This window comes from Molothrus ater, chromosome 1 (genome assembly GCF_012460135.2).
Source record: "Molothrus ater isolate BHLD 08-10-18 breed brown headed cowbird chromosome 1, BPBGC_Mater_1.1, whole genome shotgun sequence".
NCBI lineage: Eukaryota > Metazoa > Chordata > Aves > Passeriformes > Icteridae > Molothrus > Molothrus ater.
In genome coordinates, this window is record NC_050478.2 from 21,591,160 (window position 1) to 21,617,412 (window position 26,253).

A 26,253-nucleotide genomic window follows, 5' to 3' on the forward strand; every position below is an offset into this window, starting at 1 on the left:
GGTAGCGAGTAAAACATCACCCTATTCTGTTACAGAGCTAAGTAAACATAAAAATTCTAAAAAATTCTAAAAATAAATGAACATTTTTCATTTTCTGTATTCTACTAAATAATTCACAAATTGAAATAAAATACTTCTTTGCCACCATTTGTGAAATCTTAATCAAGTGATTAGAAGAACTCATCTCTAACAGATGTTCTGTGTCTGTACTGGCCAAACTTCATTTATTTGGTGTAGCTCTTCTCAGAATCTGAAACTGATGAATAGTCAACACTTTTCAGGCAAAAAAATTGGACAGCAAAGCTGGAAAGCTTTGTCTGTTAAGCTTTGTAGGCGAAGAGAAAATGTGTCATCAAACTGTCAGGAATTTGTTTTTTAAGCTACAGATTTAATAGTAGACGCATTAAGTCAGCGTTTATGATTATATTGTTATTGTTTCAATGCATTTGGCTTGATGTCAGCTGTACCTAAAATCACCCCCACAGGACACAGACTCCTCTTTGCTGCCCTCTGGTTTTGCTCTCTGTTTCAATATGCAAGATTTCCTAGGCAGGGGTGTGTGAGGTGTCCCTGCTCCTTAAGCCATTGCTCCACAAGCTCTGGCTGGTGGTAAGCTCTGAGTAGCACTGTGGTTCATACAGCTAGTACTGATTGCTGAATGAAGGCTAATAGTAGCAATATCTTGCCAGAGGTAGACAGCTTTGTAATTGAAAGATCAGGACAAGAAAGGACATGAATGAAGGATTTATTTGCATCCTAGAGAGACAAGGTTGCAGGGAGAGGTAGTATCTTCACGCTCTCAGGCAATGAAAAGTTTCAGGGCACAGGAAACTGTCAGGAATGACTTGCAGACCTGAGAGTTTATTTTTCATATTTTTGTAATTATCTGGATTACCTTCAGAAAAGATAATGCTTCTCTTTACACAAGTTGTATATCTTTTATCTTTGTCATTTTTGTAACACCACTGCTGTAACATTGAAGATTAAATATCTAGCCAAAGCTTCCTTAACAAAAATCTATTCACTCAGCCTATTGAATGCCTTGTAACTGTATCCTGTCTGTGAAGATTTGAACCAGGGGTTATAAGGGATTATTACCAGGCAGACACTCAGATGATTGTGATCGACCATATGACAACAACCTGACAAATCTCCTGCTAAGTGGAATCAGTTCTGCTGCTACACCAGTTATCTTAGAACATACCAGGACAGAACTGGGATTGCCTTTAGCCACATATATATGATATGCATCTTAAATTACGGGATCAGCTCCTGTGCAATGAGCAGTAATAGAGCAAAGATATGACTTGTGAAGTAGACCTAGAGAGTATTTGTAACATGGCTTAAATGCGACTTGTAGTCCCTGACAGATTTCACCTGCCAAGGGCTATAAGTGAAACATCAGTGTGCTTTTCAATTTATAATGAAATTATATGAAGCAGTGATCCTGCATTTTCTTCTGTCATCATTGTTATGTGAGCGATACAACACAAGAGAGAATCCGTGTACACAGCCTATTAAAAACTACATTTGCCAGATGCATAAGTGTGCAAAAGTACGTGTATCTTCTGTTTTGTGTTTCTGTTTTTATAGGCTTGTGCTCCTTTGTATCATTGGAGAACCCTTAAAGACAGCCCAGAGAAGGACCCTGTTGGCACCTGCTATGTAGCAATTCAGAACTTCAGTGCCTATGCTGAATATTCACCTTGTCGCAACAGTAAGTATTAATATGAGCAGTCCTGTGTTGAAGGAATTGATTTTGCACAGAGTGTGTTGATTCTTTCAGTCTTCACACCATTGAGTCTTGATTGAATGAAAGTTACTGTGTGATGTCATTGCATTGAATCAGGGTGTAAGGAAAAGTTAACATTAAACTATATGCCTATAATTGGATGCTTTATTGTATAATTAATTGAAAAGGAGAAACTAAGTAAATTAAGTGTGTGCAGTTATAGTAATGAGCTATAATTGGTTCAATTTCTGTGGCTTTAAAACATAGCAAACAGATCTAGATAAGAACCAGACAGCATATTAAATCAATTATTCATACTTATGCTGAGTATAAATGTCTCATCACAAGATCATGATTTGAAGATCAGACTGCATAGAAACACACAAGCCTGTATCATGCTCATGCCAGTATCATCCACAAGAGCTCATTTGTGAAGAGCTTTCAGCATGGAAGAAAGCCGTGCACATTAACACTGCTGTTCTACACTCTTTTCTGTGCTGTTCTGAGCATGTGGTAGCTGTCTCTGGGCCTTGCTTCTTGGGGAATAGGGATAAACCACATGCATATTTTGAACCAGATTCAGCCACCTAGAAGTCTGCAGAAAATACCATATGTTGGGTTATTATCAGTCATTCATCTTGTTCAGCATTCTATGCCTATTGTAGTAGGGCTTTGAGCAGAGTTTTGTTGTATCTTCCTTTTAAAGCCTAATCCTTGTCTCTGCATGGACAGGCACAGAAAGAAGCTGAATCTGTAAGAAATGGTGTCCTTAAGGTCCGGTTTATGTCTTACTGATGTCTCACTGGGCCTTTGGGGAAGGCTTATGTCGTTTGAAGAGAGAGTTCAAGTGGCCCTTCCTGCTCTCAGTTTTGCAATCCTGCAGTCTTCTGGCACACATAGAATTGCCATAAGATGCAGGGCAACACATTTTGCACAATTATATAAGGATTTGGAGAATAGAAATAGAAGTAGTCAGAAGCAGGAAAGTTGTTTTTCCCTGTACACATCCTGACCCTTACACTGTGTCAAGGTTTTTTGAGAACACCGTAGTAAACACTTATTTTGCATTTATGACAGATCAGACTGTGATGAGCATTCTACAATCTTGTTGAGTTTTTTACTTTTTTATCTCCAGCTAAATTAAAACTGAATCCTTTATGGTTGTTTCAAGGGTCCTTTCTTGGCAGTGGGAGGAGAAAGTCCCAAGTAGCAGGTCCTATTTTTCAAAATGTTCACAAGGGACTGCATGATCAGGGTCTTGCAGAAGGTCTTGATTTGCTCTGCCTCTTCTAAAAAATAATACGTATTTTCACATATTTTGGTAGTGTTACATTTCATAGTGTTACAGCTCCAGGAGTATCGGCGTTATCTTCCACATGCACTAAAATCAATAAAATGCTTCTACCTTCATAATTGCAGGCAATGCAGATCCTGAAGGACAAGGCTTTTGTCAAGCAGGTTTCAGCTTAGATTTTTACAAGGTGAGATTCTACTTCTGAATTATTTTGACCAAATGTCATTATGATATATCTGCAGGGTTCAAGTGCCATCTCAGTGATTATGAGGTTATCTCCATGCTGTTGGATATGGAAACTTTTGTGAAGCTGTTGCAAGTTCTTTCCTCTTTTTCAAGCTTCAAACTTTCTTGTTTCATTGATAAAAAGAAATACTCAATCAGCACATGCTTTTCCCTGCAGCATTCCACTTTGTCTCAGTCTATCTTAACAGATAATTAGGCAAAAACTTCTATATGCTTCTATCTCAGTCTATCTCACTCAAAATGCTTTCCTTGACTTTCAGGAAGGAGTGGGGCAGGCACCAACTAATTTTAAAAAGTTAAAATATGTCACTGTTTAGTAAGAAATGACACAAAGCCATCAGAAGGCTGAGTGACATATAGCACCCATTTATTTCAGACCGCGCCTTTTTAGACACTGTTCCAATACAGGTGGACTTGATTGGTCATTTAGTTAATACATTTCACCTGATTGGCTAATTAACAAGATGCCCTCTCATAAACAATCTTTGAGAATAACAAGGAAACAGACAGTAGGAAAACAATACCTGCAGGTTGTTTTTAATAATAAGCTATCATTGTTTATCTCCAGCTCCCTAAAGTCTCCCAGGCTGATTTGGGGTAAACTTATCTAGTTTTCTGGCTGTAACATCCACAAAAATAACCAAAGGATGCTTTTGGTGGCAGACTAGTCATTGAGTAAATGACCATTCTCATGTGGGGATGAAAGTACCTAAGGGAAAGGACTAGATTTTCTTAAATGCCAAGGGGGTTCAGTAACAATGTTGTGGGAGAAAGGATAAGCTTTGTGTGATTGTTGTTATCTGGGCCATTATTTGCAGCACCAGGGCTTCAGGTAACTTTGACCTGACCATTGTCACTCTTTTGAGTGTTCTGCAGCTGCATTGTATAATTCTCTCTAAAACATTACTGTAGTTTCATTGAATTGGAGCAACCTCTTTTCTGTTAACTTTGTTTTGTTACAATTAAGCAGCAATTTTTGAGATGTTATATTAGTGACAAATTAATGGCTTTAATTCAAGTGCAGATGCACAAGGTGATTTTGACCTTTTTTTAACTGTGGATTTTCCTGCACATCTGTGCACCTACATCCTTTCCTTGAGCATGGCTATTCTCCTTTATCATGATTCTGATATTGTTTTGATCATTTAAATTGCTTTTTTTCCCATGCATGCTTAATTTTCTTGTGTAATTCTGTTCTTTTGTTGTGTAATTTTGTTCTTTTGTTGTGTAATTTTTTTTTAATTCTGCTTTTTGTAGAATGGAGACCTGATAGTAGGCGGGCCCGGTAGTTTTTATTGGCAAGGTATGTTCATCTGGCTGGTTAACTGGATCTAAGAAGTGAAGGAGAAAGTATTATTGGTATTATCACTGGTTGTTTTTGGTTTTTTTTTTTGTTTAAGATAACCAGTCTCTGATCTTATTTTCAACAAATATAAATCAAAAGAAGTGCTTAACAAGAAACGGAGCATAAAAATAAGCCATGAAAATCCAGGATGTGGTTTGTATAGGAAGTTAAACAAATGCAAATAACTATTTTTATGTTGGTAATTTGGTATATTTGTAATTTAATTAATAAGTTGAATTTTTCCCTAGAAATACTGCAGGTTTAAAAATTGCTAATATTTGTAGAACAAATATACTATTTTAAAAATGTTTGTTACTTCATTTTTGAACACAACCTTTTATAGCTATCGATATGGATTTTAAGTTCATTTTTGGCATCACTGTAGCTTCCAAGATGCAATTGCTTGTGTAGTAAAACCCTGAGGTTGTTTCAGTAAAGGATTAAGAGGTTATTTTTGTTTTAAGCTGTTCTTATATGTATGATGTAGCTGATTCCCAGCCTCTGCCTACCAGCTTGCCCACTGTCAGCCTCTTTGATGTGTGTTTTTGCATTTTTTTAAAAGAAGATCTAATTGATTGTGATTGTAGGGAATTCATAGCTTTGAATTCTCCATTGAGAAATTGCTTTCGTTGGTCTACTACATTTGTACAGTGCAGTGACTTTAGTTTGAATTAGTAAATTGAAATGGGTCTGAAGTTGTTTTTGTAATGGTTCAAGAGATATTCAGTGCCTTGTTTTAATGATCTATGTGTACTCTTGAGACTTCCAGTGTAATAATGGAGAAAGCTTGAGAGGAGTTATCTGCTCTTTGTGCAGTACTAGCGTCCTGTCTGCTCTGTTCTGGTGTTCTGCTAGCCCTGTTTTATAGAATCTGACCCTCTTTTAGGTCCCTTTCATTTATGAAGCTGTTTAAATCCAGGTCAGGTAATCACCGCAAGTGTTGCGGACATCATTGCAAATTATTCCTTCAAGGATATTCTGAGGAAACTGGCACGAGAGAAGCAAACAGGAGTGGCACCACCCTCATATGATGACAATTACATGGGTAAGCTGAGTTCTGTATGAGTTAGCAATATGTTCTAAAAGGGTGAGTCTTACATAAGTATGAAAACAAGCCCTACATTACTATTGTCCCAGCTGTGAGAGGGTTTGAACATGTTTTGCCTTAAGCCCAACAGCAAATCAGTAATTTGCTGGTTACTTGAGCAAGATTACTAACATTCTTAAAATGATGCACAGTAACAGGGTTTGAAGGTTGAGTTCTTGAATGGCTTGTTAGGTAGCTTGTTAGGTAGGGTTCTTATTATTTGATCTTAAATAATTAGGCAGAAATACAAAATCTTCCCATGTATGTATTTTTTCATTGCAAGATGATGGATTGAACTTAATGTAATTAAAGGCAATTTCAGTTTTTATTAGGTAAATTCAAATTAAGTTCTGTGGTATTTTGTACAGCACTACACAAATACCCAATTTATTCTCAGTAATATTTAAAAGATACAGTTAAAGTAAGCAATAACAAAAGTTAATTTGAAGATTTTATGTAATTAATAGAAAAAAGGCTCCTTATCTACTTATTAGTACTGATCTCTAAGAATTTCTTGATACTGACATGTTTCTGCATGTAAGGCAGGTTTTTCTTCACACAGTTATAGAAGAGATTCAGTGGAATTTGCAGGTGTGTCCTTGCACTGCTTCCCATGGATTTGAAGTTAAAGTCCCTGATACAATCCAGAAGAATTCTTTACTGTGACAGTAGTTACTGTCTCATAGGTTTACTAAAGCTCCAAGAGGTGCTTTACTGCATCTTTGGAAATCTGTTTTCTGTATAAAGCTCAGCCAGTATACTCACACATTACAGTACAATAATGAAGACCTGAATTGTGTCAATAGCTATTAGGGCAAAACACCATAGTACATGGTGGTTTTTTCAGATGCATTACTAAGTATTATTGATTTAGGAGCTCATTTTGGAGAAGAGGGATCAATTTCTTGTACATTCAAACCTAACATTAATTTAGTCATAGTAGTGTGATAAACAATTTTCCTTTTCTCTGCACAGTTTTAGTATACTAATGTTAGAAAACTTGCATTCAGCAGATCCATTGAACAGACAAATCTGATGGTCCTTGCATATTTTTTGAAGAAATTGTTTATCAAGTTGGATTTTTTTTTTAATTTATCTTTAAACAGGATACTCAGTGGCTGCTGGGGAATTTACTGGGGATTCTGAACAAGGTAAGCACCTGTGCACTTGAATGAAAACCATATGGCCATGCACTTTAGATTAAATTCCTTGTTTTGGGTCTCTGCACAGGAACATATCTATTATACATTTGAAATACTGGTGAGACTTAAGCTGTCTGAACTCAGTATTCTCAGAGACAATTTTTCCTGAGACAGTAAAACATAACAGAATTCAAGTAACACGAAAATTTGAATTCATAAGGGGTGGCTCTCTTGAGTGGCTGAACAGCTCTGTAGTCCAGACTCACAAGGCCAGTAGGGACATAGTATATTTCCACAAGTAAACCCAGTGCTCCAGAACTGCTGCTGCTTAACCCATCTGAAGTAAAAGTCGCCTGTCCTGCATTATGAAGGATTCAATAATTAAATACAAAACCACACAGTTTTGAGCCAAGCATTATGATGTGTAAAAAGAGGTACCCCCAGTAATGGAAGGCAACATCTTTGGCTGCTTTTTAATGCATACTCAGAGTTCTATAATGGATGGTTTTTTGAATCAGTATTTCATGTGAATGACTGGCACAGAAATACTGCATAGTTGGCTGACTCGAGATTCATCCTGTGTCATGTTCAGGCATTCATTAGTACTTCCCCTTCCCCTTGAGCAAACACATTCAGTCAGAGGGGAGTGTACGATGCCAGTGAGGAACAGAGGAAGGCTTGGTCAGTACAAGCAGGTGGCTGAGGTGCTCTGTTATCTGAACTTCCTGCTGCTGTCTTCTGAGACAGATATCCTAATGAGGCAAGGTTTACACAGCATGACTGCAGGCTCAGACTTGCCTTCTTCCTTCTTTTTTTTTACTCACTTTTTCTACTAGTAGTTTAAGATTTTGCCATTGAGGCAAAATTACTCCTAGAAGGCAGCTAGGTCTAATGTTTAATGTTCTTATTCAATGGATCCTTCCAATGCCACTCACAAAACTGTCCTCATAATGCTTTTAGATAGACTGTGCAGAATTTGTCAAGCACTTACATGGCATCAAGTGAAATAATGGATGAGACAAACTGTTGGTAGGCAAAAAGAAAAGAAATGTTTGTAAGGACAGTTCTGTTTAGCTTCTGTGCTCTAGTATGTGATGCCATAACTAATTCTTATTCCATCAGTACACAAGTGTCAGTTAGCAAGCTGAATTCTACCAAGAACTTTATTATACTGTGCTATGCTAAGCAATGCTAAACAGAAAGAGAACCATGGATGGGTCAAAAGTCAGAGTGTAATGTTTTGTGCAAGTAAATGAACCGAATGAATGCTATAGTCCTATGAAATAATGGCTTGAAGTGATTTACAGGTCTTTCAGATACAGACCACAAATCAAAATCCTAAGGGATTTGAAATATGTATCAAGGAAATTTTAAGTGGTGTGGGATGCATCTTGCATGTACAACTCAGATTGCAAAACCAGTTCACTGTTGATCATTTATCCTTTCAGAGCTGGTTGCTGGAGTCCCAAGGGGAGCACAGAACTTTGGCTATGTATGTACTGTACCTTCATTTTATGTTTTTCATAGTAAGAAGGCAATTAAGCTATTTGTAAGGTTAAGTGCTACATTATATTTTCTGTCTCCTTCATAAAAAACTTTCAAATCAGGAAAAACTGCCACTGACTTTCACCCTCAGGTTTATCTGGCTGGGTTGGAATGCCTTTACTGGTTTGGGTTTTGGATGGTAAGCACTTAGTCCTTTCTGAAATCTGTTTTCACTAGGCAGCCACAATTACAATGACATGCTCTGAGTCTGACTAGTATCCCTACCCACTGAGTGTTATCAGACCTAAGCTCACACACAGGTTAGCGTATTTTTGTGCAGTGCTGGGTCCACAGTGCAGAGGAGTCCAAGTTCAGATTATTCATACCCATTGTTTACTGTCAGTGCTGTAAGTGTATACACTGAAGTCCAGATGCAAAGAGTCATCATATGCAGTTAGAAGTGAAGCAATATACATTTGTGAATACAGCTGTCAACTTGTAGGCAAAAAGTTCCACAAGTAACCTGACTGGAAAAGTAGATCACAGCCACAGACACGTTCTCTAGTTTTGTAGACCCCAAATTCCTGGTATCTCTGGGACATTTTGTAGAATTTTTAGGAAAAGGGTGTATAGATGTATGTATATATATTTATGTATCTGTGTATACTTCTTTATGTTTTAAGTTCATGTTTTCATGCCTAGTCACTGATTAGTTGATAGTCTGTGATTTGCTGTTGTTCAGTGTCCAGCAAGGAAGAGAAATACTTTTCCCTATTTTTTTCGTGGGGAACCTGAGGGTCATGAAATCTTAGCAATTTGTTCAAGATCATACAGGATAGCTGTGGTGAGACAGAAAAAGCACTGTTTTTTCTTGGACTATCTTTTAGTGTGTTAAATTCTTTTGCAGTGATATCATGCTGTAGCATCTCCATGTGTGCCTGAAACTTTCCTTATTCTTTTGTTTTCAGGTCTCAATAATTAATTCCTCTGACTTGACCTTTATCCAGAACTTCACTGGTGAGCAGGTAATGTCAAGCAACTGTGTGATGAAATATTGTATCTCTAGTGCATCAAAGAGGATTATCAGTAAAAAAACTTTACATTTTATATGAAATATGAAAGTCTATCTGTTGTTTTTTATTTTCAGATGGCGTCCTATTTTGGGTACACAGTTGCAGTATCTGATGTTAACAATGATGGGTAGGTTACAAAATATATTCAGCTCCATGAACATTAATAGAAGCAATGACTGATATTTATTAATAAATGTATGTTCTCAGGTGCTTTATGCCTCAAAGTGCTTCTCTTGGCTTCTCTGCTTCTCAAATTTTAATTTCCACATAGACTTATCTTTGTGCAGCCACAGTGACATGAGTATTTGCAGGCCTAGTCTGGGTGAGTTTATCTTCCTGAATGTTTATTCAAAGCAGTGTGTCAGGGGAGTGACCAGAGTCCTGGGAAACAGATCCAGGTAAAAGAACAGTGAATAAATTGCACCACAGGGAAGAGATTGGGAGAAGGTGAGATTCTGACTCTCACTTCTCACATACAGGAAAATTTTCTCATCCATAGCTTTACTTCTCAATTTTAAAAGCCTTCTAATGTCATCAGCTATTCTTTCCTCATTTCCTCATCTGCTGGTTGGCCATCCATGTTTATCATCCTGAGGACCAGCAATTGTCTGTGCCCCATAGTTGTTACAGCAGGCATTGTGTGTGTCAGAGGGGTTATGATGCTCCAATCTCAGGATCATGATACCTGGGGATCATTATCCCTAAGATACTTAGGGGTTTCAGGCTCTGTTGAACAAAACCCTTGTTAACTTTCAAGTCATGTAAAGTCTGATTAAATATTTTAGAAGAAGAGGACTTTAGTAAGAGAATATTTATAGTAGCTATCTAGCAAGGAGATAAAGATCCCTGAAACTCAGAGGCTTGGAAGTCTGCACAAAGATGAGCCCGGATAATATTTAGAGATGTAGTGTACTATTGCTCATTGCAAAATGCCTCAGATGTGTCTACATCATATGTTTTTCTTGTGATCATTTCTTATTAAGTGCTTAAACATAGTGCATGAAATAATTTTTCTGGGTTAAGTCATTGCTTCTCATCAGTGACTAGTGACCCTTTAAAGATTGAGTTTTGCAAGAGAAGAGAAAAATAACAAGGTGGTAAATGTTATTGCAGTTACAAAAAAAACCAGCAACAACAGAACAGAAGCTTCAGCAGTTTCCATGGTGGCTTCACAGAACTCAAATATTATCAAGTTTCTGAGATTAAATTTTCTCATAGTATCACAGCTTTTGAAAATTTTGGTTTTTCTGATATACAGAATCAGAAATTATTTAATCCTACTAAATAATTAGTAGGACTAAATAATTTGTAATTATTTAGTATTACAAATGTGAAAGGGTGAAGGAACATTCATCTGAGGTGCAATAGACACTCATTAGACTTTCAGGGTACTTATTTAACTTCTCATTGAACCAAACTGTTTCCTGTGCAGGTTATTTCCTGTTAACCCTAGGGTTACTTGGCAGGTCTCATACTTTCTGTGTACCTCTAAAACCACAGTTTATGTCAATAATATAATCAAACTGCTGTTGAGGCCTGTGTGGTCTCCCAGTCTATATCTTAAATGAAATCTAAAGTCTCTTCCTGAGATCCAAACATCCCACAGAAAACAAAACACAAAAAGCTCTACTGGATAAACATGTCTGATTAGATATGTAGCCTGCCTTTGCTGGTGTGCACATGTAATCAATAGAAATATTTATCTGAAAGGAAGAGTAAAGGAGGAGAAAAAAGCAAAAGGAAATTAGCACTTCAAATTCACTTAGGCATTTTGTTCAGCTAAAGATGAGGAGGTAGTGGTGGCCTCATCAGTATGAGAAACCCAATTAAGTTATTTGCTGAAAAAAAGCACACAAGATTATTAGGAATAGTGCTTTGTTGTAATAAGATTCATAATATGGCTCAAAGATTAGGCTCATCTTAGGAAAAAAAAAGTTCTGTAGATCTGGCCCAGCCAGTAGTTCTGTGGGTACAGCAAAGTGAATCATGCAGTTTTATCTGCACCATATCAGGACTGTAGGCAGAACAGGGAAATGGAGGATACTGTTTGAACTACCCTTTAGCTGCCTGTTGCTAGTACTGAGAAATCCACAATGAAACTTAATAAATCAAGTTTGCCATCAACTTACAAGCTACATTCCTAGTAAAGAGAGAAAAAGAGAGCACTTTCAATTTAGGCTGAATCAATCCAATAAAAATAGTGAAATAAACTGTTTACTGTTTTTTTTTATTTGGCCTATATCAAAGCTTTCCACAGTTATACTTTGACCTCTTGACATTTCCCATATTCCTGCTTTTTATTACTCTGCAGGATACAAAGGAATGGCACACAGTCTCAGCAGGTGGTCAGCTTTGTGCTTTTTAAAGTGTGTTTTTTTTTTAATCATAAGGGAAGTAATACTGGCGGGTTACTTTTCTGTGTTGGAGCAAAAATTAATATATAATTTATGTTAACTCTAGCATCTCAGGGCAATAATGAAATCTAATGAACCAGTTCAAAATACCACTGCATGCTGAACTGCATTTCATGGTTTAGTATTACAGTCCAGGGGCTTTTGCTTTTATTTACTCATATGGCTTTTAAAAGTAATCACATCAAACTGAATTTGACTCAGAACTCTCAATTTTGTAAATACAAACCCCTACAATTTAAAAAGCCAATCGAAATATCCTCTTTCACCAACAAAATGCATCATACTCACCACATAGGCACTTAGAAGCCAACAAGTACACACACCCCCCCATACCTCCTTGACTGCTTCCTATCTAAATAATTAAGTTGTAGAAGCTGGGAGGTAGAACTGAGTATAAAGTAGGGTAAGCAGCAATTGTTTGCTTATTTTACCTACTTGAAGAGGAACCAGAAGGAAGTAAATGAGGATCAGAGAGAGTTGGGTAGCTGACAAACCCTTCCTTTCTAGCTACAGTACACTGCTGTGACAGCACAAAAAAACCCAAACTCTAATCCCAAACCTCTAGAATTGCCTAAGGGGGAGTTCCCTCTTGCAGAGGACTTGCTGAAGCAGCATGCTTTGACCTACAGGGCTCAGCTCTGAAGGAGAAGGGGGAAAATTTAAGAGGGTGAGAAAAGGAAGGCCTTGGTGGGGGCAATACATCTGAGTATCTGGAGGGAGGACAAACCAAGTTTTGTGGGTGCTTCAGGTGGCTCTGCTGCCCATAACCAGCTGAAAAATAGGTCAGTGTATTAAATGACTGCCCTCCTTCCACCTGTCCCTCAGTACATCAGAAGATGAGCCATCTTAGCTACCAGATTCTGGTCCCTTCTCCATGGACTGTTCATGCATTTTATACAGTCATTTATTTTTGCAAAGTTGAAGTTTTGCCAGAAAAGTAACCCAGTACTGTGCACTTCTAGCTGGGATGCTGTGCTCCCTGTTCAACAGGCTCCAGCTCCTGTCTGCTTGCTTTCTGTGTCACCTGGTGAATCTTGTGTTCTGGGTTAGGCTTCTGCTTAGAGAGTTTTAGTACACAATAAGTAGTTTCTCTTTTCACCATTTTAGGCGCTCTAGATATTGCTCTAGGACTAGGGTTTTAAAGGTATCTGGGTATATATTTATTTTACATCAGTGTGCTGGGAGCTTTCTGACTCTCAGTCATTTGATTCCTTCTCATCTCTAAAAAAATCTTCCTTTAGTCTTAAAATTGCTCATTTGTAAAATATTCAAGGGAGCCAAGCACATCTTTTATTTCATGGTTTCTACAGCACTGAACTCTGTGGGGTCCCAAAGTACTGGGAATATCTGGACTGTGAGGTACTGAAATAGTAATTGATGATAGTCCTACTGTGTAATGCTTTGAGTACATGGCATATGTAAAATTACTTATTTTTAAAAGAGCATTCATTATTTCTTTCTGTTGTTGCTATTGTTTCATGGCAACCATTTCAGCTGATATTCTGTCCCAACCACAAACATCTTCCATTAGTAGAGGAAGACTTTTAATGTTTAGTGTGAAAGGAAAATCCCACCTTTGATGTCAAATCAGCATCTGCTTCCTTCTTTTTTAGTTATTTATGCCATAGGGCAAAATCTAACATAAAAAATAGACAGCTGTACCAAATGACCTGACATTAGGAACTGCACTTTCCTTTATGGAAACATGCTATAAAACTTAGTAGAAAAATAACATTCCTAGAAGTATTTTGTCACAACTTATATAATGTGTAAGTTCTACAATGATTTTTTTTTTCTAGATGAAATATTCTGTGCTAAATTCTACAGTGTCTATCTTAGAATCACAGTGTACATCTGTGGGAAAATAGTGGCTGAGATATTGCTGAATCATACAGATTTTTTTTTCTATCAGGATTAGGAAAAACAATTAATGCAATTTTACTGTTTGGTTTGCTAATGGATAAAACCTCATATTGGAAATATGATGAATTGTGAATAGAAAGTTTTCTCTGAGTTTTACAAAGTTTGAAAAATTTTCACATTAGAGCAAGAAAATATGTTTTCCAAATTAACTATTCTGTGATCAAGTATTTCTAGTTATTTGAAGTAACAGACTTCCTCAATACAGATGATCAATGACCACTGAATGTAATGCAAATTATTTTATTATTGGGGCTTGAGCAATTAATCTGATACTATCATTTCATATCTCAGAATAATCCATTAAGAATACTTCTGCTTTTTATAAGTCTGTCAATCCCACTTGTTTTTATTCTTCACAGTTCATGAAAGGATCTTTTTATTCCCTCTAGATAAATGTTGGTAATATGTTTTGAAAAATGACTATTTAGAACAACAACATGCAAGATATGTTTTGATTGGTCTGTGTTCTTTTACTGATTCTTCTTGGAGTAGCATAATGGACAGACTTTTTCCTCTAAGCATCTTATTTTTATGATTTGATTATGTCCTTTCTCTTTAATACTCTGTACAGAAAATTATATGGGCACTGCAACTACTTGTGTACCTAATATTGAACAGAAGTGTTTTCAGAAATAGGGCTTTGGCTTTGTCTCCCAGTTTCTATATGAAGTGATGAGGCATTCTCTGTTAATTGATGCTCTACTTGTGTTTCATGTATGTTACTCACAAATCTGTTGTAAAGTGGCAGGGTTTTTTTCTTTTGGTCACTTACTCATGTATAATTTGCAAAAACTAGATTTAATACTAAAATTTGTCTCTTGCTGGCACTGTTAGTAAAACAGATCTACAGAATTTGTTCCAGTGACACAGATTCACTCTTAGATTCCTGACTTCTGCATCATCAATTGCAAAGTCTAAGTTTTCAGTGTCTCTTGTGGGCATGAACTGAAGTACAAGCAATTCCATTTAAACCTAGAAAAAACCATTTTGGCTGTGATGATGATCAGACACTGGAAGTAGTTGCCCAGAGAGGTTGTGGAGTCTCCATCCATGGAGATATTCAAAACTGAACTGAGTATAGCTGTGGACAGCCTTCCCTAATTGACCGTGCTTTGACCAAGTGTTTGAACTGGGACTCCAGAAGTGCCTTCTTACCTCAGTTAGTCTGAATGTATGATAATTATCAGCTTCTTGTTTAGCAAATGTATAAACTGTGTTGTTTACACTCAGTCTCTCAGTGACGCAGTTTTTTTGTTTTTTCCAGTTTAGATGATATCCTAGTCGGTGCCCCTCTTTTTATGGAACGAGAATTTGAGAGCAAGCCTAAAGAAGTTGGGCAAGTTTATCTGTACCTGCAAGAAAGTGCATTCCTCTTCCACGATGCACAAATTCTTACAGGCACTGAAGTGTTTGGTAGATTTGGCAGTGCAATCACACACCTTGGAGATCTCAATCAGGATGGATATAATGGTAACGTGAATGTAATGTAGTGTATTTCTAACACTGAAATTACAAATGTCCAAGCAGCAAATATTGTGTCTGTGCTATGCTGGAAAAGGCTTTGTAACATATTTGAAATTCATGAGAATTTATACTAATGCTAATGAAACTGATATTGAGACCCAAATATGAAAAGCGACCAATAAGAGGGCAGTCATATTGACTACATTGTGATTTTTTACTAAATGTTAGGGTTTTTTTAAATAAAAATACCTTTTGTTTTATAACTATAATAGCATTTAATTACTTGATTAAGATATTTCATATTATTGAAAGCAGAGTTCTTATCTCCTCAAATGCTTGGAAGAGTTTGATAATTCAATGAGACTCAGTACATGGAGCATTTTGTCAACAATGAAAGAATTGGGCAAGTACAAAAGTACTATTTTGGAGTCAGCCTTCCACTGGTACTTAAGTACTGAAAAACCAATGCATAATGGGTTCTTTTAAATTCTTATAGCACATGCACACAACAAAATGTTCATGTAAGTTAACTGGCAGCCTACATTCAAGCAACTAGAAAAACTAAACTTACTGCTTGATTACCTGAGAAAGCTGGGATACCTTGAGCACCTATGGTTAGCCTCCTAGACATGATCAATGGCATCTTGGTTTTCCCTGCATGCATTACCTTACTTCTTATTTCCAGGATATTAGGGATCTTCAAAGCAGGTATCTTTGCATCTAAAACACCAAGAAGTTTTTTTCCTGGAAGAGCTGTTTTGCACAATAGCCTTTAGAACAGTTGTCCCACTAAGGAAAAATTAATGAACTAAGGAGTAATTAAGTACCTCCTGGGGTGTTTTTCACAATGCTCTAGCCACTAGATCTGGGGCAATGTCCTCATTGTGTGGCTGCTGTGGGAGGGATCATTCATGTCAGGAGTCATAGAAGTGCACTGGGGTTCAGAGTGCACAAAGTATGAATACCATCCTGTGGGTAGGAGCCATTGGATTGTGACTGCTGAGAGCACCCTCACTGACTTATCCTGGAATCCCACCATGGAGTTCAGCACAGCTGAACCTCATGGTGGAGAATTCCTGCTTTCTACCTGTGAGCAATAGCAGATACCCTCAGCTAGTCTGGGCAGGCAGTGTTGGTCTCCTGTCTGTCCAGAATTCAGATGAGGTAGGCAGAAGACATTTCTGCTTTTCTCTCTCACTGTAGAAAGACTAAGAAGATTCTAGAGCCAGAGTCTTCTTCATAACTGGATATGCCAGTCATAGAGCTTTGGTGTGCTTCTGCCATTAGAGTGAAGCTACAGAGTCCAGGTGCTCAATTCAAGTTTAATAAAGAAATCCAGCATCATTTACTAGATCAGAACCCAAAAATGAGAGCTACAGATACATATCCCCTATTGTTTCCTATTATTTAGCTCCGCTACAGCAGCTGTTGGTTCTCAGTCTGGACAATATTGTCTCCACATCCCATGCACAGAAACTAAAAAGAGCACTGTAAATTCTGCTTCTTGGATATGGCACCTCATTTTTAAGATTGAACTGTTTCATTCCATAGTGCCTAAGAGCTCTTGTGAAATTCCTGACTCAGTACTATTCCATCAATAAAATGATGAATTGATATAGATGAAAACATTATATTCCACTGTTCTCTTTGCATTCTAAAGCATTGGGTGTTTGAGGGGGTGAATTTTTTTGTCTATGTAGGATATGTTATCTGGAAAAAGAAAATTAGTTTTATCTAACAGCTGCTCCTTATTAACAGGTGATCGAAGAAATCAAAGAAAATTTGTACCTGTTTAAAAATACGAAAGTAGAAGCAGGCATTCATTAGATCTTGGTTTATTAAAGCTAATTAACTGCCCTGGAAAAATGTAGAGGAATCCAATGTGGACTGGCTATTTAGTATAATTAAATAACCTCTTGATAGGATTATTTTATAAGCTTTTGTCATGAAAGTTTGACACAGAAAAAACGCTGCTAGCATTTTGTATATTTGCCTTTAAACTAGAATACATTCAGAAATACAGAATGTTGAAGTTCTTGCATGTTTTTAGCAGAAGCAATAAAGTCTATTTTCCTGCAGGGAGTTAATTTTTAATTGTGTCCATTCTTTTTATCCTTTTTTTTTTTTTCTCTGAAGACATTGCTATTGGTGCACCATTTGCAGGAGAAGACAGAAGAGGGAAAGTGCTCATTTACAATGGACACAGTAATGGGTTAAATCCTAACCCTTCCCAGGTTCTCAATGGAGCCTGGGCCTCTCAGTCCATGCCTTCGGGATTTGGCTTCACTCTGAGAGGCGACTCAGATGTAGACAAGAATGATTACCCAGGTAAGATTTTTGCATTAGAAAGGGAATTTCATACTTCCATTCTCTGGTAAATTCATCATGCCTAAACTGCTCCTTTTGGAAGGCAGAGGTCAGAATAAAGGATAGACATTTCTGGACAGTTCTAGTTTGCTTTCCTGAGAGTTAAAAACAGACAAAACAAATACTCCCTTTCCTGTCAAAAGACATGATCAGAAAGTCAAGAAAGGGCTGAAATAGTTGTATTAACATAAAACATGTGAAGTTTACAATGAAAACCTTAACCCTATTCCCCCACTTCCAAAAACTGAATGGTCTCAGTTTATTGAACTTGTAAGGTCTCCTTCATCCTGGCATTCTTTCTTAATTAAAAACATGTTGCATTGTAGAAGAAGGGATTGGTTTGGTTGTGTTTCTGAGTTGTTTTTTGCTGACCAAAGAGACACTGAGCTATATATAGTTAATGGCTTTGCATTACAAAAAAGCAGAGAGAATGCAAATTGCTTAAAGCAGCAATTTTATTTGGGCCTTTCCATCCCTTTTATGTTTTCATTTTGAGATATGGACTCTTCCTTTTTAGGTTAGCTTTGATTCTTCCTAACGAGTTTACCTTACATGCATTCACATTTATCAAGTTTGTAACATTAAGTTTTTCAGGGAAGCATTTGTTTTTAAAAGAAAATTTTTCCTACCATCTAAGTAGTCTGAATGTAAGTGTGCTTGTATTTACTCTCTCTCTCATCTGGAAACAAATCTGTTCTGTTTCTTTTCATGGCAATTCAAAAGCCTTGGTATTTTCTTACTGTGAAAGGTTCATCCACAGTAAAATCCTAACAGTCCACGTTTCCCTGACTTACTGTGAAATCACTCTTGTTACCCTGGGTTATTTCAAGGCTAGAGTTCTTAAAAGTTGTGCTATTTCAAAAGTGAAAATTGTAATTTTTCAAAGGGACAAAAACAGGATCTTTTACCTTTCTGAGATGGATTGTAAAAGCCTTGAAAGAGGTATCTTTCCAAAAGCAGAAGGCAATTTCTGGGAAGGAGTGTTTACAGTAGAAATTACAGTTTTGCAAACAGAAAAGCTGACTGCAGGGTAATAAAGTGAGGCTATCATGAGACTAAAGTAAGAAGATCTTTAGCATTAGAGAAAAGAAAGTGCTTTTAAACACTGTTCTGACTTTTTGTTTGCATATTGTTGATGTTGCTATTAATAGTCTTTCATTGTCCATGACTAATGAGGTTCTCTTGGACAACAGAGCTCTTTATTAAAGTTTCAGCATTTAAACATTTCCTAAAGCACCCACAAGGCCCCCAGCAAAACCAAAGGAAACAGGATATTGCATTCCTGGCATTTCTAAGATTGAAAAGATAGAGGGAAGGGAGAGATTCTTTGACTCACATAGAGAAGAGTATAAGTCTTGCTGCTGTATTAGAATACTTTATGTGGAGCATCTTTTAAGCTAATTTGTGGAAAGTTTGGGTGATCAGTCTTGATCTTTCTAAATGTGCACTGAGGAATTGTAGTATAATTGTGTGTTCTCTCTCTGTCATTGTGGCCTCCAACATGCATCCTACTTGCAGAATTTCACATTGTGTTATCAGCTCGCTATGGGTTAGAGCATTTGGTTTTACTACAGGAATTACCTAATTAAAAAAATGAAAACAAACAAAAGAAACACCACCCTGCATTTACTGTAACTAGCTTTTCCCCTGGATGAGCAGTCCACAGCACTGCTGAAAATCTCTCAGAAAATGAGATGAAAAATCCCTTACTATGAGTCAACCACCTCTTCCCTAATTCATGAAGATTTGGAGCACCAAAACAGAGCTGTAAAAATAGTGCAAACATGGCACAATGCTAGCACAAAAATAGAGTGCCTTCCTATGGGAAAAGGGAAAAAAAAAAAAAAGGAAATAATACAGGGAAATGCAAGCCTAGGATAAACACTCTAGGCAATGAATCAAGTAATCCTTCTCGTGTCAAAGAGCTTTCCTTCTTCACCTCCTGACGGAAACGCCTAAGGGCAACCCTTGTAAAAGGAGGAAACAAGGTACTGAAGTTGGAAGGATTAGGAAGGAAGTTTTATTTTAGAGAAATGGGGCCTGGCTGACTATAGAAAGTCTAGAAAATTAGCCTTTAATTCCATGCTTCCCAAACTACTGTTTGTGCCTGTGATTCAAAGAAGATTGTGAAAGATTAGGGGGGAAAAAAAACCACAAAAATTTTCATTTAAGCTTTCTAGTGTGCATATTCTAAAAGTGGCCCTTTTCTAAAAAGAAAAAATGTAGTAAAATCAGATTATTCTGACTTAACACTCTCAGAAGTTCTGTTCTCAGAATTTCTGGACTGGGAGATGAGAGACAGCTGTAATGTCTGCAGGTATAAGCGTGTATTGCCACTGTGTAAGGTGAGATTCTCCAAGCATGTAGCTCTTCCATGGCTAGAGTTCAATTGTTCAAGACTGACCTCTATAACTACAGCTGAGCTTGTATAATTTACTCAAGCACTTGTGCCTGACATTGTTCATGAGGCAGCATATTCATGCTAGGAAATGGGAGTCTGAGACTTGGGAGTTACTCTGCCATTTCATTTCTAATGTACTGTATAGCATTTTCAGAGTTTTTGGAGGTTCAGGCCTTCTTTAAATCAGACCATAAGGTAATGTTTTTGGGAGCAGGTCACTGACCTAGAGGGCAGAAGATACCACCTGTCCATATGGCTTCTTATCACAGACCACTGAGCCTTATCCTGGGATTGCTGTTCTGACCCCAGCAACCCCAGTGCTTTTTGGTTACAAGTTGGGTAATACAGTTACTAAAAAGTGAGGGTGAATCACAGTCAAATTTTTCTCCCATTGGAAAAAGGTTAAATCCTCTCTTGGCTGGGAGTTCAACTCAAACTGAGATCTATGTATTAGCCTTTTGGAGAAGAGAGACCATTTGGTATAGGGAGTAATATCTTCCTGTCTTCATCCAAATGCCAGTATAAGCTCAGGAACAGAGAAGGAAACAGGGAGCAGAGGAAGACTCCCTAGTACACAGAGCTCCTCAAATCCCTCAGCTTTCCTGTGGATGGAGTGGTTTCTCTTTTCTCCTCTTCCTGCAACCAAAGGGAGAGAGTCTCCCCCACCCCCCCACTTTCTGGTCTTAGGAAAGGCAGAGAGAGTCTCTTGTCCCCCATGATCCAGCTGTATAATAAATTTGGGAGAAAACTAATCACAGGCAGGTTTAATGGTGGAGTAGCAGAGCAGACAAGGAAGAACATAATCCAGCCATACTGATAGAGATGAAAGCTCTGTCTAGCACCGTAGCATGTTTCCAACAGTGGCCAACAACAGATATCCTGGGAATTGTACAGTTGTTGTGATACTTCCCAGAATATTCACCCAGCATTAACCAACCAGAATATCAAGGTGGCCCAGAGTAAGAGATGGCACCTCCAAAATTAGTATAGTTTGACAGACTTTTCTTCCATGAATTTGACCAATCAACTGTAAAACTCATGCAGACTTTTGGCACATGCAGCATTTGTCAAGGGACCCCACAGCCCAGCTGAATTGCCTGTGAAGAAGTAATTCTCACTGTGTCCCATTCAAATCTTGAATGTTCCACTGGACATTTTCTAGTTCTTACACTGAATAGACAGTGAGCAGTTCTGCAGTCCAGTTATTTTACAGACTTCCAACATATTTCCTCTATCAGCCACGTGTTTTAGCAATTCTGTGGAAGGAATTCTAATATATTTAATTGTTTCTTGTGCAGTGGAGAATGGCACACCAGTTCTGCTGTACCAAATGATTGTTCAGTCTTGCCACCACTGCTGCCTCTTCTCTTCTTCATAGATTTTCATGCAAAGAGCAGTTAGTAGTTTATGACTTGTGTATGGGTAAAGTTTCTGATAAAGATTTTACCATTGACCTGGGTTTCATATTTAACAAACATAAAAAAAGAGCTGTATCTTCTCTACTGAGAAGGAAATCAGAATTAGTACTTGAAAAAATAATAATCCCAAATATTTTTCAATGCTATCAGTAATCATGTTTGTACAAGAAAATAAATTGGGCCAGGAACTGTGGTCTGGGCTTGAGGCTACATGGCACAGCACAGCTCACTCTTATCAGATGAAGCCACTGGAACAGGATGGCAGTACCCATATTCCCTTTTGTGGAAGGTCTTTGGCCCAGACCTTTCCCAGCTGCTGTCTGGGAGAGTACTAACTTGCACACACTAAAATCACAGCTAATCTGTGCTAACAACACAAAAATATGGACAGTACACAGTGCTCAAGCACATGCCCTGCTTTTATTGCACAAATACAGGGTACAGACAGCTGAATAACTAACTAGTCAACATCTTACCTAAAAATGGAACTTTCTCTGGTAGAGACAGCATGCAGACAGAGCTGCTTTTCCTCCTTGTTAGCAGTTCTCTCAGTGTCACCATCTGACTTCAGCTGTCCTGGCCCAGGTGCTGTCACTGTAACAGTAACAGACCTCTCAGCATTGTGAAAATACAGAGATTTTTTCAACAGGGAAGACTGAATCTTGTTACTAAGTACAACCTTTGGTTTACATCTCTGCAGCTTTCCAGGAGGGAGTTCCATAAATTGTGTCATCCTTACAGATATTCCAGATGTTATGTACCCAGAACTGTTCCTTTATCAGCACAGACAGGGGTGATAATAATATGGAAGTCTCTGCTTTGCAGGCTTGGGGGCAGTAGGAGGAAACTTTCAACCCTGGGAAGCAGCAGAGGCAGAAAACTGTGCTGATCATCCTAACAGCTGTGTTGCTCATGCTGCTGCCCTGTCTGTGCTTGTGTTCATCACCTTCTGCCCCAAACAGAATTGCACTCCTCCTCACCTAGCTGGAGTGCAATGCCAAGCAGTGGTGATGATGGTAACTAATGGATGGATGCTCCTTTCTCTGTAGTCATGTAAGAGGCAGAATCTAATTAAACTTTGTAGTCAGGTAAGACTAGTGAAAGGAAGCAGATTAGGCATCTCTGTCAGATAGACTGTGCCAAGCCATGATGTGCAGCTTTCCCAGTCTCCTAAGCATGGCACTGATAAGCTTAATACCATATTTACCTGAAATACTCAGTATCTCTCCAATACACAACATGGACCCAGTATTTGAAGTAAAAGACCAGTTAATCCTCTTGAGGTACATCTACATTAGTAAATGAAATATGCTGTCTTTGGTTCTGAACACTCCTTGTGCACACTATCAAACTCACTTTTTTGCCAAAACAGGGTTACTGCATGCTCACTTTTGTAGTCTAATAATTGGCATGGGTGAACTGTGTTAGGGCTGTTTTAATGATACCACTGCATATAGTAAAGATACAGCATACAGGCACATTCTCTAGCACTGTTTTACTAGCACTGACATAACTGTAACATCTTTCAGCAGATGATCCATTTCACTGTTTTCTGACAACTCATGTTCTAAGGTCATATTCAAAAGACAAGAGCCGATCTCACTTCTGCTGCAATAGTAAAAACTGGTTTAATGCCATTATTCTGGATTGACAGTCATGAAAAAAACTAAATGGGATTAAAGAAATAAGGGAGCTGATGAGATTGAAAAACCATAAAATATGGGCTTTTCCAATCAGTTTGAGTGCAAATACAGTGGTAGCTGGAATTCTGTGCCAAGCTGAGGACATGGCAAAGCAGCATTGTGCTGTGTCTGAGGTGATCCTAGTGAAGACTGTAACACAATTTATATAACCATGGGATTCTCTGTAACAGCAGCTCGACAAATTTTGCATAAAGATATTCTGAAATACCTGCCTCAGCACAATCTTCCTGCCTGTCTTCTGTGCTGGGACATCTGGGATGCATAATAACATCTTTCAAGGCAGCTTCCACTGTCCTGTAAATCTGGGGCTTTTAGGGCCCCTTTGCTCCATGCTGAGCTTTATGTGTTATCAAGGCCTGGAGCAGGGAATGAGGCAAAGGCATGCATTTTGAATTATAGTTTATTTTATTTATACATTTATTTGTCTTTTTCTATTAGCATAGTTCAATTTTTATAGGAACAAAAGAAATCCATTAATCTGTTTAATGGGAAAAAAAATTGTTTCTTTTGGCTTCTGGGCATCTGTTCAAAGCTGGCCCCACTGAGAGCCTGTAGTCTGTGATTATCTAGGTGATGATGCTGCACTTCCAGCTGGTTCATCTATCTGTACAGGGCTCAGACATTTCTAGGCTGTAAGGTTTCCACCCTCACATTTCAGCATATGTTCAGTCACTTTCTGGCTGATTATAGCTGAGCAAATAGTTTATAATGAATAACTTACTCAACTCATTAAACTTGCTTTCTTCTTGTGGCATATCCTCCCAAAGACTGGGGTTTCTTTGAATGTGTCTCTGAATCAGGATGATTTAACCAGTTCCTATTGACAGTGTGGGTAGATTCAGAACAGTGCTTTGGATGACTTCACTATTCGAAGACTGTTGATTAGTTAATTGCTCAAATAAATTATACACTATTGTCTCTGCTCCTTGCCTGTTTAGATGCTTGTGTAAGTCTTCCTCAATAACTTAAGAGAGTCATTCTGGAATCAGTGCCACTGAAGCTTCATCTAAGGTATCCTACTTCATCACAAACACAGCTGTTTGCCTGTTCTTTTGGTTGTTCTTTATAGTCAAGCCTTTATCAGCACAGGAAAATGCATAAAGGCACCTTCATGCCTTGCTATCTTGGACTCAGTTATTATCTTAAGAATATCATACTAGTTAGAATATCGTAGTACGTAATATCAAACTACTCTATAAACATTTTAAGAAGGAAAGAAGTGTAATAAGAAGACAAAATTTCCACAGAACTACAGTAATCCAGTCTAATCTTAATAAAACAGGAATATTTAACAGCTCCATCTGCTGAGTACATTAACTCAAACAGCAGGAAGAAAATCCTCAAATTTCTTTCTGAGAGGCAAGAGTTCTTCAGATTAATAAATTTTTTTGAGAACAGTAGGCATTGTGCCAACAATATTACAAATCGGAATCTAGTGATGATTAAATTATGAAGTTGGTCCAGGAGATTTGTGGAAGACAAACAAATTAAATCAATGAGAAGCTGCATCTGCTCTGGTAAGAGAGGACTGCTATGTATGGGTGCCAGAACAATGGCTTGGGTTCTGCCAGCAAATGCAGAAAAGCTGATGTGCTTCTACCAGCTAATTATTTTTCACATGAATAATCAGTCAAAAATGTAGTGACAAGCCAAGAATTGTGTACAAATATGTTGATTTTATGGGAAAATTATTATCTCTGTAATTTTAGATATGCTTTTCTAAAATTCCTTACAATATGTTATGAAATCTCAGTATTGTGCCCAATAGAATATAAGAGTAAAGGAATTGATCCCAGTGAGTAGTGTTTTACTTAAGTGACAAATCATTAATTGTCCTCTTTGGGATTTTTTTTTGTAATATAATGAATAATATTGTTGTGTTGTTAAAGCTACCTGTTAAAGACCTGCTACCAGAATGGTTTGAAAACAGAGGATTAAGGTAGCTGACAATGATAGGATTGCAAGAAAGTGACTCTGCTTTAAATGATGGCTGTTTTGTTTAACTAAAATTCTTGAGTAAAGGTGGCTGTGCTGGACAGGCCTGTGTCTTCTACTGTGGTCAAGCCTGAAGTGATGGCCATTTAAAGGCATTTTTATTCTAGAGCTTTCCTACTGAGATTTGGGTTTGTAATGCACACTGAAGTCCTAGAAAACAAATAGAGATATGATCATGGGCCTTTTTGGCTCCTGATCTGATGAAAAAAATTAAAAAAGCAAAAAGGCTTACACAGAATTTTTAATTGAGTTTATAGTTAGGCAGTTTTCTCCCTTGTACAAAATTTCCATTAGCACCTATACTCAGGTAGAATGTAACTGTTTTCCAGTCCCTTTTTATACTGCACAATGAAGCTGACAGACTGCATGAAGTTATGTTTAAATCTGTCAGGAAATAATTCTGAGTCCCCAAGTGTATCACTTTCCTGCCTGTGTCCTGGTAGAGCTGCAGCAGGGAGGTGACTCAGCTGTTGTTTCGTTTTTAGGTTTCTGACAACTGAGGTGTTTGCCAGTTATGTACTTGTTCCCTGGTTGTTTTTCTTGGCCACTGTCCCCCGTGTACCGATCTGAGACACCATGTCTTGGCAATTTCTCTTGGGATTGCTGGACAGGCTCCAATCAAGTGTAGGGTGCTGAACATGATGCATGTTCTCCCTGCTCAGACTTCCTGAGGCTGCATCTCTCAGAGAGAGTGGGGTTGACCTTTAAAAATATGAGGGAATCAAAAAAATTTTCTTGAGTTAATAAAGGAATATGTCTTGTTGAGACTGGAAGTAGGACCTTGTTGATCTTCCTACTTCCTTCATTTGGTTGAAGGTTTAGTGAGCATCATGGCAAGTTTCTGCCCCTTTATCACACAGTGTTTCAGGTTTGGCACAGTCACATGGCAGAAGGTGCAAGTGAACTCACAAGCTTACAAAATCCAGTGTCCCTTTCAGTGCCATCACCTTAAATTTTTATAATTTTATCTCAGAAAATAGACTTCTTGCATCAGACAGCATTTGCAACCTTTCTCTTCAGAGCAAAGTAAATTTGAAGTATTTGAAAAAAGCATTAGGATTGTTTAATTTTGTGCAGTGCCCCTTGACTTCAGTTAAATATGTCCCAAAGACACTTGTTTCAGCATTAAGCTCTGCAAACCCCACCAGCTGGGACTTTATTGCA

General features: G+C 37.8%; 1 protein-coding gene across 1 annotated transcript in view; it reads left to right on the forward strand.

Moving 5' to 3' along the window:
• ITGA8 (integrin subunit alpha 8) overlaps window positions 1-26,253 on the forward strand; it is a 110,815-nt gene that overhangs the window by 12,589 nt on the left and 71,973 nt on the right. Inside the window, exons 4-13 of the mRNA XM_036403746.1 lie at window positions 1,594-1,717; window positions 3,152-3,213; window positions 4,530-4,575; window positions 5,537-5,662; window positions 6,811-6,855; window positions 8,295-8,338; window positions 9,300-9,356; window positions 9,479-9,531; window positions 15,006-15,211; window positions 17,342-17,533. Of these exons, the coding sequence (XP_036259639.1) occupies window positions 1,594-1,717; window positions 3,152-3,213; window positions 4,530-4,575; window positions 5,537-5,662; window positions 6,811-6,855; window positions 8,295-8,338; window positions 9,300-9,356; window positions 9,479-9,531; window positions 15,006-15,211; window positions 17,342-17,533 (955 nt within the window). The remainder of the gene's footprint in view (window positions 1-1,593; window positions 1,718-3,151; window positions 3,214-4,529; window positions 4,576-5,536; window positions 5,663-6,810; window positions 6,856-8,294; window positions 8,339-9,299; window positions 9,357-9,478; window positions 9,532-15,005; window positions 15,212-17,341; window positions 17,534-26,253) is intronic.